This window comes from Oncorhynchus nerka, linkage group LG7, assembly GCF_034236695.1.
Source record: "Oncorhynchus nerka isolate Pitt River linkage group LG7, Oner_Uvic_2.0, whole genome shotgun sequence".
Taxonomy (NCBI): domain Eukaryota; kingdom Metazoa; phylum Chordata; class Actinopteri; order Salmoniformes; family Salmonidae; genus Oncorhynchus; species Oncorhynchus nerka.
Genome location: NC_088402.1, coordinates 54718444 through 54732315, shown reverse-complemented (window position 1 = coordinate 54732315; position 13872 = coordinate 54718444). Strand labels below are relative to the sequence as shown.

Sequence of the window (13872 nt, the reverse complement as noted above, 5' to 3'; positions counted from 1 at the left end):
TTGGTTTTCTATAGGCTTCTATAGCGAGGGCTATGGTCTGGAAAAGCTATGTCTGTTTTGTGTGAAAGCTGTTGTTGCGTGTAGTATCCATAAATGCACGAATGTCCAGAGCTTTCTGCCTGTTTTAGGCTTCAATGGTTCTTTTCAAAGGACTGTTTTTTTTGTATTAAGATGTGGGTGTGTTCTAGGTTTCTAACGCCTGTGTGCGTGTTCCCATGGTAATGACTGTGTGTGTGTGTGTGTGTGTGTGTTGTAGGTTTCTATGGTAAGGGCTGCAAAGACGCGTGCCAGCTGAACCCATGTGAGAACAATGCCCAGTGCCACAGGAAGCCCAGCTCATCCCACGGATACATCTGCGACTGTGGAGACAACCACTACGGACAGTATTGTCAGCACAGGTCAGTCTGTCAACCCTACATACAACTATAGATCAACCATGCTACAGCAACCATTCATCAACCATGGGGCAACTGTAGATCAACCCCAACGGCCGGTATTGTCAGCACAGGCCAGTGAGTCAACCTCACATCAACTATAAATCAACTAGCTATGAACGTAATATTATACACCTGTGACTTGTGGAGACGTTCGACGACTGAGGCCCGGCAGTATGACCGAACTCCAAATGTCTCTCTGTGTCTCTAATGTTCGCAACGGTACACCGCAGCAGTGCCTGAGGCTGAAGCAGGGTTCGGCGGTGCTCTGCTCTGTCAAAGTGGCGTTTGTTGTCCGCCCCCCCACCACACACACACACATATGCCCTAATCCACAGGAGAGGATAAGAGAAGACTTACGTTTATCTGTGATGATAAAACACAGTGTATATCTGTGACCCGGGCATCACCCCTCCGCCCCCATGTGAAATCCCTCCCAGCTTTCGGTGTCAGATCTTTCCTCTCCCTCATTCCCTTTGATCCAGGTACTGTGATGTGCTCTGGGTTGAACACTGTGGCCTGTATAGCAGACTGAAAAGAACTGACACTTTTAAAGGTCCAATGCAACTGTTTTGTCGCAATATCCAATATTAACAGTTTAAGTACCTCATTGTGACTGTTTTCAATTCAAATGGTTATTAAAAAGAAACCAAAATAGCTTCTTTTAGCGAAGAGCAATTCCTCAAATAAGAATTTTGCTAGGACTGTCTGGGAGTGGCCTGAGGGGGGAGGGGAAACGGAAAACAGACTGTTATTGGCAGAGAGGTTAGGAACTCTCTTTCTTATTGGTCTATTGACTAATGTACCGCATGGTGATGTCACCAGACAGGCCAAAACTCCATCCGATCAAAACAGGCTGAAATTCCAGGCAGTCTTTTCAAACAGCTCTTTCACTGATATAAACGCAACATGCAACAAGTTGAACTCTTCTACTGAGTTACAGTTCATACAAGGAAATCAGTCAATTGAAATGAATTCATTAGGTCCTAATCTATTGATTTCACATGACTGGGCAGGGTAGCAGCCATGGCCTCCCACCCACTGGTGAGCCAGGGCCCAGCCGATCAGAATGAGTTTTCCCCAACAAAAGGGCTTTATTACAGACAGAAGTACTCCTCAGTTTCATCAGCTGTCCGGGTGGCTGGTCTCAGAAGATTCCGCAGTTGAAGAAGCCGGATGTGGAGGTCCTGGACATTTTAGAGTGGCCTTTTATTGTCCCCAGCACAAAGTGCACCTGTGTAATGAGCATGCTGTTTAATCAGCTTCTTGATATGCCACACCAGTCAGGTGGATGGATTATCATGGCAAAGTATAAATGCTCACTAACAGGGATGTAAACACATTTGTGCACAACAGTTTTTGAGAAATAAGCTTTTTGTGCGAATGGAACATTTCTGGGATCTTTTATTTCAGCTCATGAAACCAACACTTTACATGTTGCATTTATATTTTTGTTCAATATCTATACAAAACACAGGAAAATCACATTTTTTGACTGCATTGGGCCTTTAACATGTGTGCGTGTGTGTGTTTCACTGTGTGTTTGTGCGTTTTACTGTATGTGTGTTTGTGCGTGTGTGCGGTGTGTGTGTATAGGATTGACCACCAATGCCCACGTGGTTGGTGGGGCTCTCCAACATGTGGGCCCTGCCACTGTGACGCCAGTAAAGGATTGGACCCCGACTGCAACAAGACCAGCGGCCAATGCCACTGCAAGGTGACTTGCTCGCTGTGGCACACACACTCGCTCATATCAGCAGTAACTTCTCTTACTGATAATCAACTCATATCGTAACCCCCCCCCCCCCCCCCCCAGGCACTGATCCATGCTCTTACATACCCCGGCAGTCCTGTCATCGGCCTTACCTATTGTTTTTCTAATCAACTCTGGGCTGTAACCCCGGCCTAACCCGTAATCCCTGTTCGTGACCTTAATCTCTAATCCTTGATACTGATCCTAGCTCTAAACCGACGATGTTGTCAAACAAGCACTATTTTAAGAGGCCTCATCAGCAGCTTCCTCTTGTTAATCTGAACGCACCCCATTAGCCTTTAACACTCTTAACGCCGACAGACACCCCCTTATCCATCATACCCCCTCCCCACAGCGAGCCCATCTTAAATCTCAAGAACAGGAGAGAAGCACGTGTCGTTGACGTTCAGTAGCACCCTGTCTTTAACTGTAGCTTTCCATGTGTTTTTCTTCACATAATTCAAGTGATGAATTGCTCTTTTACGCAATTGTACGTGCTTACGTGCTGGTATTCCGAAATGCTCGCCTGACAATATTTTTGTCTGTCTTTTTTGTGTTTGTCTGTCCCACGTCTCTGTGTGTCTCCCTCTTTCTCTCTTTTCTGTGTGTGTGTGTGTCCGTTTACACGCTCTTCACTCTCTTTTTTTCATACAAATGTGTGTGTATGTTTGTGCGTTTCTGTGTTTGTCTGTCTGTGGTCTATGTAAATGTGTATGTAAATGTTTATGTAAATGAATATGTAAATATCTATGTAAATGTCTATGCCTGTATATGTCTGTGACTTTGCTTTGTCTGTCCTTTGTGTCCATTTGGATGTGCTTGTCTTTGGTCTGAATGTGTGTGTCTGTGCGTATCTGTGACCTGTTTGTCTCTATCTCCGTCTGTGTGTGTCTATCTCTTTGTGTGTCTTTATGTGTATGTCTCTGTCTGTGTGTCGGTGTGTCTATCTGTCTGTGTGTGTGTGTCTGTCTGTCTCTTTGTGTATATATATATATGTGTGTGTGTGTGTGTGTCTGTCTCTCTGTGTGTATATATTTGTGTGTGTGTGTCTGTCTCTCTGTGTATATATATCTGTGTATGTGTCTGTCTCTCTGTGTGTATATATTTGTGTGTGTGTGTGTGTGTGTCTGTCTCTCTGTGTATATATATCTGTGTGTCTGTCTCTCTCTCTGTGTGTGTGTGTGTGTGTGTGTGTGTGTGTCTGTCTCTCTGTGTATATATATCTGTGTGTGTGTCTGTCTCTCTGTGTATATATATCTGTGTGTGTGTCTGTCTCTCTGTGTATATATATCTGTGTGTGTGTCTGTCTCTCTGTGTATATATATATGTGTGTGTGTGTGTCTGTCTCTCTGTGTATATATATATATATGTGTGTGTGTGTCAGGAGTTCCACTACCGCCCGCGAGGCAGTGACTCCTGCCTGCCGTGTGACTGCTACCCTGTGGGCTCCTTCTCCCGGTCATGTGACCCAGAGAGTGGCCAGTGCCCGTGTCGGGCTGGCGTGATTGGTCGACAGTGCAACATGTGCGACAACCCCTTTGCCGAGGTCACACAGACGGGCTGCGACGGTAAGACAGAGCGTTTCCTCTCCTCCTTTCCTGTGATCCTCTCTCTCTCTCTTCCTCCCATGTCTCCTCTCACATCTTCTCTGTGCTTCCTGGTTCTCGGATTCCCTTATTCCTCTCGATGATATTGAGTATACTAACACTCTGTCCCCCCCCTCTCTCTGTGTTAGTCATTTATGACGGCTGTCCTAAGAGCATCACCCTGGGGATCTGGTGGCCCAGGACTAAGTTCAACCTGCCAGCAGCCGTACCTTGTCCTAAAGGATCTGTGGGTCAGTCCCTCAACCTTCTCCACATTCACTGTAGTTAACTGGATATCTGTAGATAGTATCATTCCTGAGTCTTCCAAAGAAGGAAAGAAGGAAAGATGAGAGAGTGGGACACCCCATTCCTTTGAAAGCTAGTATAGTGTTTGAAAGTACCCCCTCCCCCCTCCCCCCACCCACTGTGTTGTTTTTTTAGTGTTGTGGATGTGTTATACAGGTATCAGTATGTACAGTATCTGACTGTGTCTGTTCTCTCCAGGTGCTGCTGTCAGACACTGTGATGTGGAAAGGGGCTGGCTGGAGCCGGATCTCTACAACTGTACCTCTCCTCCCTTTGTGGAGCTCAATGCAGCGGTACAAATACTCTGCTACCCAATTGCTCATACTGATCGGAACTGTAAATGATGGAATGGTGTCTAATAAAGTGTGTGTGTGTGTGTGTGTCTGTGTGACTGCATGTCTGTGTGTGTGTGTAGCTGGAGTCGGTGGAGCGGAACGAGACAGAGCTCAGCACCATTATCGAGAAGAAACTGGCCCACCAGCTCCGTGATGTCACTGAAGCCACATCCCGTCTCTATGGCAATGACATTCAGATTGCAGAGCGGCTACTGTCCCGTCTGTTGACCTTTGAGAGTCTGCAGACAGGCTTCGGCCTGACCGCCACCCAGGACGCACACTTCAACGAGGTGAGGGTTGCCCGGCAACGTGCCCGTAAAGCACGTCAGTCGAGTTTGGAAAATGTTGTTTTATTGGTCTGTCTGTCTCTGTGTGTGTGTGTGTGTTTTAGGATCTGAATCTGATCTAATCTTATATGATGTGTCTCCACCTCACCAACTGTGCAATTAACATGGTCTACTTCACCTTTTTTCTCCCTTTACCTCAAACTCCCTCCCTCCCTCCCTCCCTCCCTCCCTCCCCTCTCCTGCCGGCTCATGCTTTTGTTCTTCTACCTGTCTCAATCTCACTTCTCCCCCCCCCCCTCTGTCTCCAGAATCTTCTGCGGGGCTGCAGTGCGGTGCTAGGTCCAGACAGTGCAGGGTTGTGGCGGGCCCAGAGCCAGGTCCAGGGAGGGGCAGGGGGGCTGGCTGACCTGCTGGAGCAGTATGCCCAGACGCTGGCCCAGAACATGAAGCTCACCTACCTGAACCCAGTGGCCCTGGTTGCCCCCAACATCGGTGAGTCACCGCCCCCAGGGAGCAACAGGCTGCTGTCTTTCCCTTTGTATGTGGTGTGCTCAGTACATTGTGTCAAGTAAGGTCTAACTCTCTGGATTGAGTGGTTGTTCCTTGTTTATTTGCAAGGTCAAGTAGTCAATCCATGCAAGGTCAAGTAGTCAATCCATGCAAGGTCAAGTAGTCAATCCATGCCAGGTCAAGTAGACCGCCTAGTCCATATTCTGTATAAAAAAAGTAAGCGAAAACCCTGTGAACTGCAGTGTGTCTAGATCTAAGTTCTGGTTTTGGCAGGAACAACTAAGTATCCACAACAAGTGTAAAAACTGTACACTAATGACTTGAATTATTGTTTGACATATTTTTGGCAATGTTGTGGGTAAACAGACAACGTTTTTCACACGTAGCTTCATCAGGTTTGTTTTGTTATGTTGTGTGGTGAAACCTGGACTCTCATAGGCTGGTGTGTGTGTGTGTGTGTGTGTGCGCGTGTTGCAGTGATGAACCTTGACCGCGTGGAGAACCACACTCACGTGCGCCGACGTTTCCCTCGCTACCAAAGCCCTCTGTTCCGCGGCCAGGCTCTCTGGGACCCCCACACACACGTGGTGCTGCCCCCTGCTGCCCTGCTGCCACAACGACACCAGTGTGAGTAGAACACGCACACACATGACAGTCGCTGAAACACACACGCACGCACACACACACACACACACACACACCTTATTGTCACTACTCTTATGCCTTATGCCTCTTCCAGTTTCCGCTTCACAGAACACAGCTCCTGCCCCCATCAGTATGTTGGCCAATCAGACAGGAGAATATGCTGTGGCCAGCCGTTCTGTTTCGCTGCCGGAGCCGCCCGTCACCATCGTCATCATGCTGATCTATCGTAGCCTTGGACCGGCACTCCCCCCCAAGTACCACACTGACAGACGAGGAGTCAGGTAATTCATAGTGTGTGTGTGTTTCTAAGCGTTTATTTATGGTTTCGTTTTAACTTCTTGAAGCACAGCATTGGAAATGTGCCACTGTGTTTGATGGACCACAAAACAACACTGTTTGGGCAATTATGTCCGTCCTACTAAATCAACCCCCAGACTCCCCAGACATCCGGTGATGAACTCTCCAGTGGTCAGTGTGTCTGTCTACAACAACCAGACGTTTGTCGGGGGTCCCCTGGACTCGCCCCTGCAGCTGGAGTTCCGTCTGCTGGAGACCACCAATCGTAGCAAGCCCCTGTGTGTCCAGTGGAACCACAGCAGCCCGTGAGTGGAGCTTTACATGACTTGAGTGGACTTGTGCTCTATGGGAAATAGATAGTGTCTCTTACTCTCCCCGTCTCTTCTCTTCATCCTGCCTTTCTCCCACCAGCCTCTCCTCTACCCCCTCTATCCGCTCTCCTTGCTCTCTCTCTCTCTCTCTCTCTCTCTCTCTCTCTCTCTCTCTCTCTCTCTCTCTCTCTCTGTCTCTCACCCACACCCCTCCCTATTTTTCACTCACCCCACTGCTCTCTCTCTTTCTCTGTCTCCCCTCTGCTCTCTCTCTCTCTCTCTCTCTCTCTCTCTCTCCCCCTCTCTCGCTCTCTCTCTCACTCTCTCACTCTCTCTCTCTGTCTCTCACCCTATTTTTCACTCATCCCACTGCTCTCTCTCTCTCTGTCTCTCACCCTCTCTCGCTCTCTCTCTCTCTCTGTCTCTCACCCTCTCTCGCTCTCTCTCTCTCTGTCTCTCACCCACACCCCTCCCTATTTTTCACTCACCCCACTGCTCTCTCTCTCCAGGTTGGAGGCGGGAGGTTGCTGGACGGTGAGGGACTGCATCGTAGTATACAGGAACACGTCCCACGTGCGTTGCCAGTGTCAGAGGCTGGGCACCTTCGGTGTCCTGATGGACAGCTCCCAGAGAGAACAGCTGGAAGGGGATCTGGAGTCCCTGGTCCTGGTCACCTACTCCTCTCTGTCGATGTCCATGCTGGCGCTGCTGCTCACCGTCCTGGTGCTGTCTTGCCTCAGGGGCCTCAAGTCCAACACCCGCTCCATCCACTCCAACATGGCCGCCGCCATGTTGCTCTCTGAGCTCGTCTTCCTGTTCGGCATCAACCAGACTGAGCAGCAGGTACGTGTGTGTGCGGGGAGAGGGGATGTGTGTGTGTGTGAGACAGAGAGAGAGAGAGAGAGATCATAATGTGTGTGTGTGTGTGTGTGTGTGTGTGTGTGTGACAGAGATAGATCATAATGTGTGTGTGAGACAGAGAGAGAGTTCATTGTGTGTGTGTGTGTGTGTGTGTGTGTGTGTGTGTGTGTGTGTGTGTGTGTGTGTGTGTGTGTGTGTGTGTGTGTGTGTGTGTGTGTGTGTGTGTGTGTGTGTGTGTGTGTGTGTGTGTGTGTGTGTGTGTGTGTGTGTGTGCACCCAACCAAGACAGCACAGTATGTTTGGATGCGTTCAACAAGTGTGTGTTCCAACTGTGTATCGTATGTATATTATGGGTGGGCAGGTAGCCTAGTGGTTAGAGCAAAAGGTTACTGGCCCAACGTCATTGTAAATCATTTGTTCTTAACTGACCTGCCTCGTTAAATAAAGATAAAATAAAAAAACAAAAATATTAACAGTATGTTAGATCATTGTCTTCAATGAGCTTGAATATCCGCTTTACTACAGAATCAGGATCACTTCCATTCCAACCATGCTTGAAAGGTTATTCTGTTTGAGTGGGTTGACAAAATGAGCGTCTGGTTGCCAAGGCCTCTTTCTCTGCTTCTTTCTCTTCCTCTTTCTCGGCTTCTTTCTCTGGTTGTTTCTCTGGTTGTTTCTCTGCTTGTTTCTCTGCTTCTTTCTCTTCCTCTTTCTCGGCTTCTTTCTCTGGTTGTTTCTCTGGTTGTTTCTCTGCTTGTTTCTCTGCTTGTTTCTCTGCTTGTTTCTCTACCTCTTTCTCTGCTTGTTTCTCTGCCTCTTTCTCTGCTTGTTTCTCTGCCTCTTTCTCTGCTTCTTTCTCTGCTTGTTTCTCTGGTTGTTTCTCTGCCTCTTTCTCTGCTTCTTTCTCTGCCTCTTTCTCTGCTTATTTCTCTTCCTCTTTCTCTGCTTGTTTCTCTGCTTGTTTCTCTGCTTGTTTCTCTGTCTCTTTCTCTTCCTCTTTCTCTGCTTCTTTCTCTGCCTCTTTCTCTTCCTCTTTCTCTGCTTGTTTCTCTGCCTCTTTCTCTGCTTCTTTCTCTGCCTCTTTCTCTGCTTCTTTCTCTTCCTCTTTCTCTGCTTGTTTCTCTGCTTGTTTCTCTGCCTCTTTCTCTGTTTCTTTCTCTGCTTCTTTCTCTGCTTGTTTCTCTGCTTGTTTCTCTGCCTCTTTCTCTGCTTCTTTCTCTTCCTCTTTCTCTGCTTGTTTCTCTGGTTGTTTCTCTGCCTCTTTCTCTGCTTCTTTCTCTTCCTCTTTCTCTGCTTGTTTCTCTGCTTCTTTCTCTGCCTCTTTCTCTGCTTCTTTCTCTGCCTCTTTCTCTGCTTCTTTCTCTTCCTCTTTCTCTGCTTGTTTCTCTGCCTCTTTCTCTGTTTCTTTCTCTGCTTCTTTCTCTGCTTGTTTCTCTGCTTGTTTCTCTGCCTCTTTCTCTGCTTCTTTCTCTGCCTCTTTCTCTGCTTCTTTCTCTTCCTCTTTCTCTGCTTGTTTCTCTGGTTGTTTCTCTGCCTCTTTCTCTGCTTGTTTCTCTGCTTGTTTCTCTGGTTGTTTCTCTGCCTCTTTCTCTGCTTATTTCTCTTCCTCTTTCTCTGCTTGTTTCTCTGCTTGTTTCTCTGCTTGTTTCTCTGCCTCTTTCTCTGCTTCTTTCTCTGCTTCTTTCTCTGCTTGTTTCTCTGCCTCTTTCTCTGCCTCTTTCTCTGCTTGTTTCTCTGCCTCTTTCTCTGCTTCTTTCTCTGCTTCTTTCTCTGCTTGTTTCTCTGCCTCTTTCTCTGCTTCTTTCTCTGCTTCTTTCTCTGCTTGTTTCTCTGCCTCTTTCTCTGCCTCTTTCTCTGCTTCTTTCTCTTCCTCTTTCTCTGCTTCTTTCTCTGCTTGTTTCTCTGCCCCTTTCTCTGCTTCTTTCTCTGCTTCTTTCTCTGCCTCTTTCTCTGCTTCTTTCTCTGCCTCTTTCACTGCTTCTTTCTCTGCCTCTTTCTCTGCTTCTTTCCCTTCCTCTTTCTCTGCTTGTTTCTCTGCTTGTTTCTCTGCTTCTTTCTCTGCTTCTTTCTCTGCCTCTTTCTCTGCTTCTTTCTCTGCCTCTGCCTCTGCTTCTTTCTCTGCCTGTTTCTCTGCTTCTTTCTCTGCTCGTTTCTCTGCTTCTTTCCCTGCTTCTCTCTCTGCTTGTTTCTCTGCTTGTTTGTCTGCTTCTTTCTCTGCTTGTTTCTCTGCCTCTTTCTCTGCCTCTTTCTCTGCTTGTTTCTCTGCTTGTTTCTCTGCCTCTTTCTCTGCCTCTTTCTCTGCTTCTTTCTCTGCCTCTTTCTCTGCCTCTTTCTCTGCTTATTTCTCTGGTTGTTTCTCTGCTTGTTTCTCTGCTTGTTTCTCTGCCTCTTTCTCTGCCTGTTTTTCTGCTTCTTTCTCTGCTTCTTTCTCTGCCTCTTTCTCTGCCTCTTTCTCTGCCTCTTTCTCTGCTTCTTTCCCTTCCTCTTTCTCTGCTTGTTTCTCTGCTTGTTTCTCTGCTTCTTTCTCTGCCTCTTTCTCTGCTTGTTTCTCTGCCTCTTTCTCTGCCTCTTTCTCTGCTTGTTTCTCTGCTTCTTTCTCTGCCTCTTTCTCTGCCTCTTTCTCTGCCTCTTTCTCTGCTTGTTTCTCTGCTTGTTTCTCTGCCTCTTTCTCTGCTTGTTTCCCTGTGACTCTTAGCTCTTTAGAAATGTACACTCGGATGCTTCCAGTATAACACCAGATAGAGTGTTGTATATGTTCTAACTGGTCTGAACGCCAAAGGGCTTAAACAGAGTTTGGCAAACGAACTGATAGGACACCATCTTGGCAAGTTGGCGCTGACCTCAGCTAGCACACCCACAGCAATACCTCTGAAGGTTTGTATATGCGCGCATGTATCCCTACACGTGGCTCTGACTGACCTCTCTGTTAGTTCCTGTGTACGGTGGTGGCCATCCTGCTGCACTATTTCTTCATGGCCACGTTTGCCTGGCTGTTTGTGGAGGGGCTCCACGTCTACCGCGTGCAGACAGAGGCTCGCAACATCAACTACGGAGCCATGAGGTTCTACTATGCCATCGGGTGGGGTGTGCCTGCCATCATCACAGGTACACACACACACACACACACACGTAGAATACACATACACACACACACAAACACACACATGCATATGCACAGACACAGACACGCGTACAATACGCACACACACACACGTACAATACGCACACACACACACACACATGCATACGCACAGACACACACACACACGCAGACTCACGTCTTAGGATGACAGGCTAGATATGACAGAATAGATTTGACTGATTCTTAAAAACAGCCACAGTGACGCACATTACATCTAGCACTAACTCACACATACACACACACACACACACGCACACACACACGCACACACGCACGCACACACATACAGACAAACACACACACACAGACACACCCACACACACACACACCACAGTGCTACCTCATCTTGCTCTCTCTGTGTTCAGGTTTGGCGGTAGGGCTGGACCCTGAGGGCTATGGGAACCCAGACTTCTGCTGGATCTCCATCTACGACAAACTCATCTGGAGCTTCGCTGGACCCATCGCCATCGTACTCCTGGTATTGTCTCACCCTCATTCTACGTCAGCCACTTTGTTAGTGCCGGTTCCCTGTGTTCGCCTGTGTACCTCTGCAGTCTCTCGTCACATGGAGGTCTGCCTCATTGCTGTCTCTTTGTTACAGATAAACGGTGGGATGTTTCTGATTGTGGCGCGCATGTCCTGCAACCCCTCCCAGAAAGAGACCAAGAAACTACCTGTCATGTGAGTGACCCGGAGAGGTTGGACCGACGACATAATAGGCCGGGCTCTGCTGATGATGAGGAATATACAATGTTCCTATTGCAGGAACAGATCGTTCAAATTCAGTCATAAAGGCCTCTTTGTTTTTAAACCTCTCTGTTTCTCTCTTTCGCTGGCGTTCACGCGCGCTCTCTCTCTCTCTCTTTTTACTCTCTGTTCTTTTCCTCTTCCTCCTGCTTCTCCAGTGCCACGATTCGCAGTGCCTTCCTCCTGCTGCTCCTGGCCACCTCTACCTGGTTCTTTGGGCTGATGGCTGTCAACAACAGTATTCTGGCCTTCCATTATGTCTTCGTTATACTATGCTTACTGCAGGTACTGCACCTGTCTAGTGTGTGTGTGTGTGTGTGTGTGCCCCCAATTAGAGAGTGTGAGTTGCTTTTCGGTCTTGCTGAGTACTTGGTGGTGTGTTTTGTAGTTAGTGTGTGTTAATGCATGTTATTATGTGTTAATGTGTGTTAATGTGTGTGTTCCCCTCGTTCCCTCTGCCCAGGGTCTTGCTGTGTTCCTGGTGTTTACGGTGCTGAACGCCGAGGTGCAGGAGGTCTGGAAGTTGTCGTGTTTGGGTAGGAAGAGCCCCAATGAGGACGCGCCCAGAGCCCCACAAAACCCTGTGAGCATGGCCCACACACACACACACACACACACACACACGGCAGGTAGCCTAGCGGTTTAGAGCGTTGGGCCAGTAACCGAAAGGTCAATGGTTCGAATCCCGGAGCCGACTAGGTGATACATCTGTCGACGTGCCATTGAGCAAGGCCCTTAACCCTAATTGCTCCTGTAAGTCCCTCTGGATAAGAGCCTCTGCCAAAAGACTTGCCCATTTTGCTACCCATCCTACACTGCACATCATCTGGCTCTATTCAACCACACACATCACCCCACAATCCACATCAGCACACCCTGGCCCTCTGGGCTGTTCACGTGACCCAGATTCCACAATGCACTGTGCTTAGCCGACCTTGTTAAGATTTGTACCACTGACTCATCTGGGGAATGGTTGTTGCTGTGTGTTCTGTTATTAATTCATATTCGACTAGCGCGGTTTGACCTGGAAAGTCGATGTGTGCTCCTGAATGTCTTTTTGAACACGTGTGTGTGTGTCTGTGTGTGTGTCTGTGTATCCAGGGTCAGAATCCCTATAACAATGCGTCGTTGCTGGAACAGAGCGGACTGCACCGCATCACCCTGGGAGCCTCTACTATCTCCTCCGTCAGCAGTGCTCGGTCAGTAGGCCGTCTGAGATACACAGGGTCTGAAACACGCAGATGAGGTTTCCCTGACACGGATGAAGCTTAGTCCTGGGCATAAAAGCTATTTCGGTGGAGATTCTCGATTGACCATGCTTTTTAAGTCCTATAGTAAGGTCAATCTGTGTCTGGGCAACTGGCCCAATGTGTGCATGTACTGCAGACTTCCATTGTTTGTATAATGTGTAGACCTACAGTGCATTCGGAAAGTATTCAGACCCCTTGAGAAGAAATGGCAGAAACTCTCCAAATACAGGTGCGCCAAGCTTGTAGAATCATACCTAAGAAGTCTCGCGGCTGTAATTTGCTGCCAAAGGTGCTTCAACAAAGTACTGAGTAAAAGGTCTGAATGCTCATGTAAATGTGATATTTCTGTTTGGATTTTTTAAAATCAATTTGCAAAAAAATCTAAAAACCTGCATTTGCTTTGTCATTATGGCGTATTGTGTGTAGATTGATGAGGAGGGGAAAACGATTTAATCAATTTTAGAATAAGGCTGTAATGTAACAAAATGTGAAAAAATCAAGGGGTCTAAATACTTTCCAAATACACTGTATATTGACTTGTATCTAAACTTTGATAAAAGGTATAGATTAGTAATGTAGATTAGGCTGATGGAGCCTGCCTAATGTAGTGGTCAGTAGTCTCAGTGTGTGTGATGGAATGTGTAAATACTTTGGTTAACACCTCCGTTCCCCCCATAGAGAGAACCTGCTGGCCCGCCAGGCCTTGGAACACAATCTGGGACACACTGGCGCCACAGACCTGGACGTGGCTATGTTCCATAGAGACGGAGGTACCCGGTGCACACACACACAGACACACAGACACACACACACACAGAGACACAGAGATACACACACACACAGACACACAGAGACACACACACGCACACACACAGAGACACAGACACACACACAGAGACACAGACACACAGACACAGACACACACTAGGGGTGCACGATATGGGCAAAACAAATTGTGTCAAGCTGGTTGCAATTCCCAAAAGATTTTGCACCAAATAAAACTGTTGGAGTCATAAACATACATGAATTCATATTAAGAAGCAACGTGGAAAAGCAGCATGGTTCTTGTTTGGAACAATCTGTTGACTGCATCTGACTTAACAGAACAACGTATAGTGGATCTAGCAGCATGGAGGAGGAACTGTGCTGCTTGATTGGCAGGGGGAGGGGCTTGGTGTGTGACGTCACAGCCGCAAGAGGAGAGAGAGGGAAAGAGACGACAAACGGAGCAACCTATAAAGACACGCGGCTGAGGGGCCTTTTAAAAGATTTCAAATAAACACATTCATAAACACTCTAGGGTTATAATACTGTATACAATACAAGTAAAAGGATAACAAATGTGCATCACCTTTTTTTGCTTTTAATAGTAACTGACACTATAACTGGTTCTATAACCTCACTCTCT

At 47.5% G+C, this 13872-nt stretch overlaps 1 protein-coding gene across 1 annotated transcript in view; it reads left to right on the top strand.

Annotated features, from left to right (window-relative positions):
* Nucleotides 1–13872, top strand: part of LOC115132606 (cadherin EGF LAG seven-pass G-type receptor 3-like) — a 47120-nt gene that overhangs the window by 27207 nt on the left and 6041 nt on the right. Inside the window, 18 exon segments of the mRNA XM_065020631.1 lie at nucleotides 257–398; nucleotides 2031–2151; nucleotides 3572–3755; nucleotides 3923–4024; nucleotides 4278–4372; nucleotides 4495–4704; nucleotides 5010–5193; nucleotides 5689–5838; nucleotides 5951–6137; nucleotides 6291–6458; nucleotides 6974–7307; nucleotides 10256–10430; nucleotides 10833–10945; nucleotides 11069–11148; nucleotides 11373–11499; nucleotides 11678–11797; nucleotides 12316–12413; nucleotides 13143–13234. Coding sequence (XP_064876703.1) covers nucleotides 257–398; nucleotides 2031–2151; nucleotides 3572–3755; nucleotides 3923–4024; nucleotides 4278–4372; nucleotides 4495–4704; nucleotides 5010–5193; nucleotides 5689–5838; nucleotides 5951–6137; nucleotides 6291–6458; nucleotides 6974–7307; nucleotides 10256–10430; nucleotides 10833–10945; nucleotides 11069–11148; nucleotides 11373–11499; nucleotides 11678–11797; nucleotides 12316–12413; nucleotides 13143–13234 — 2682 coding nt within the window.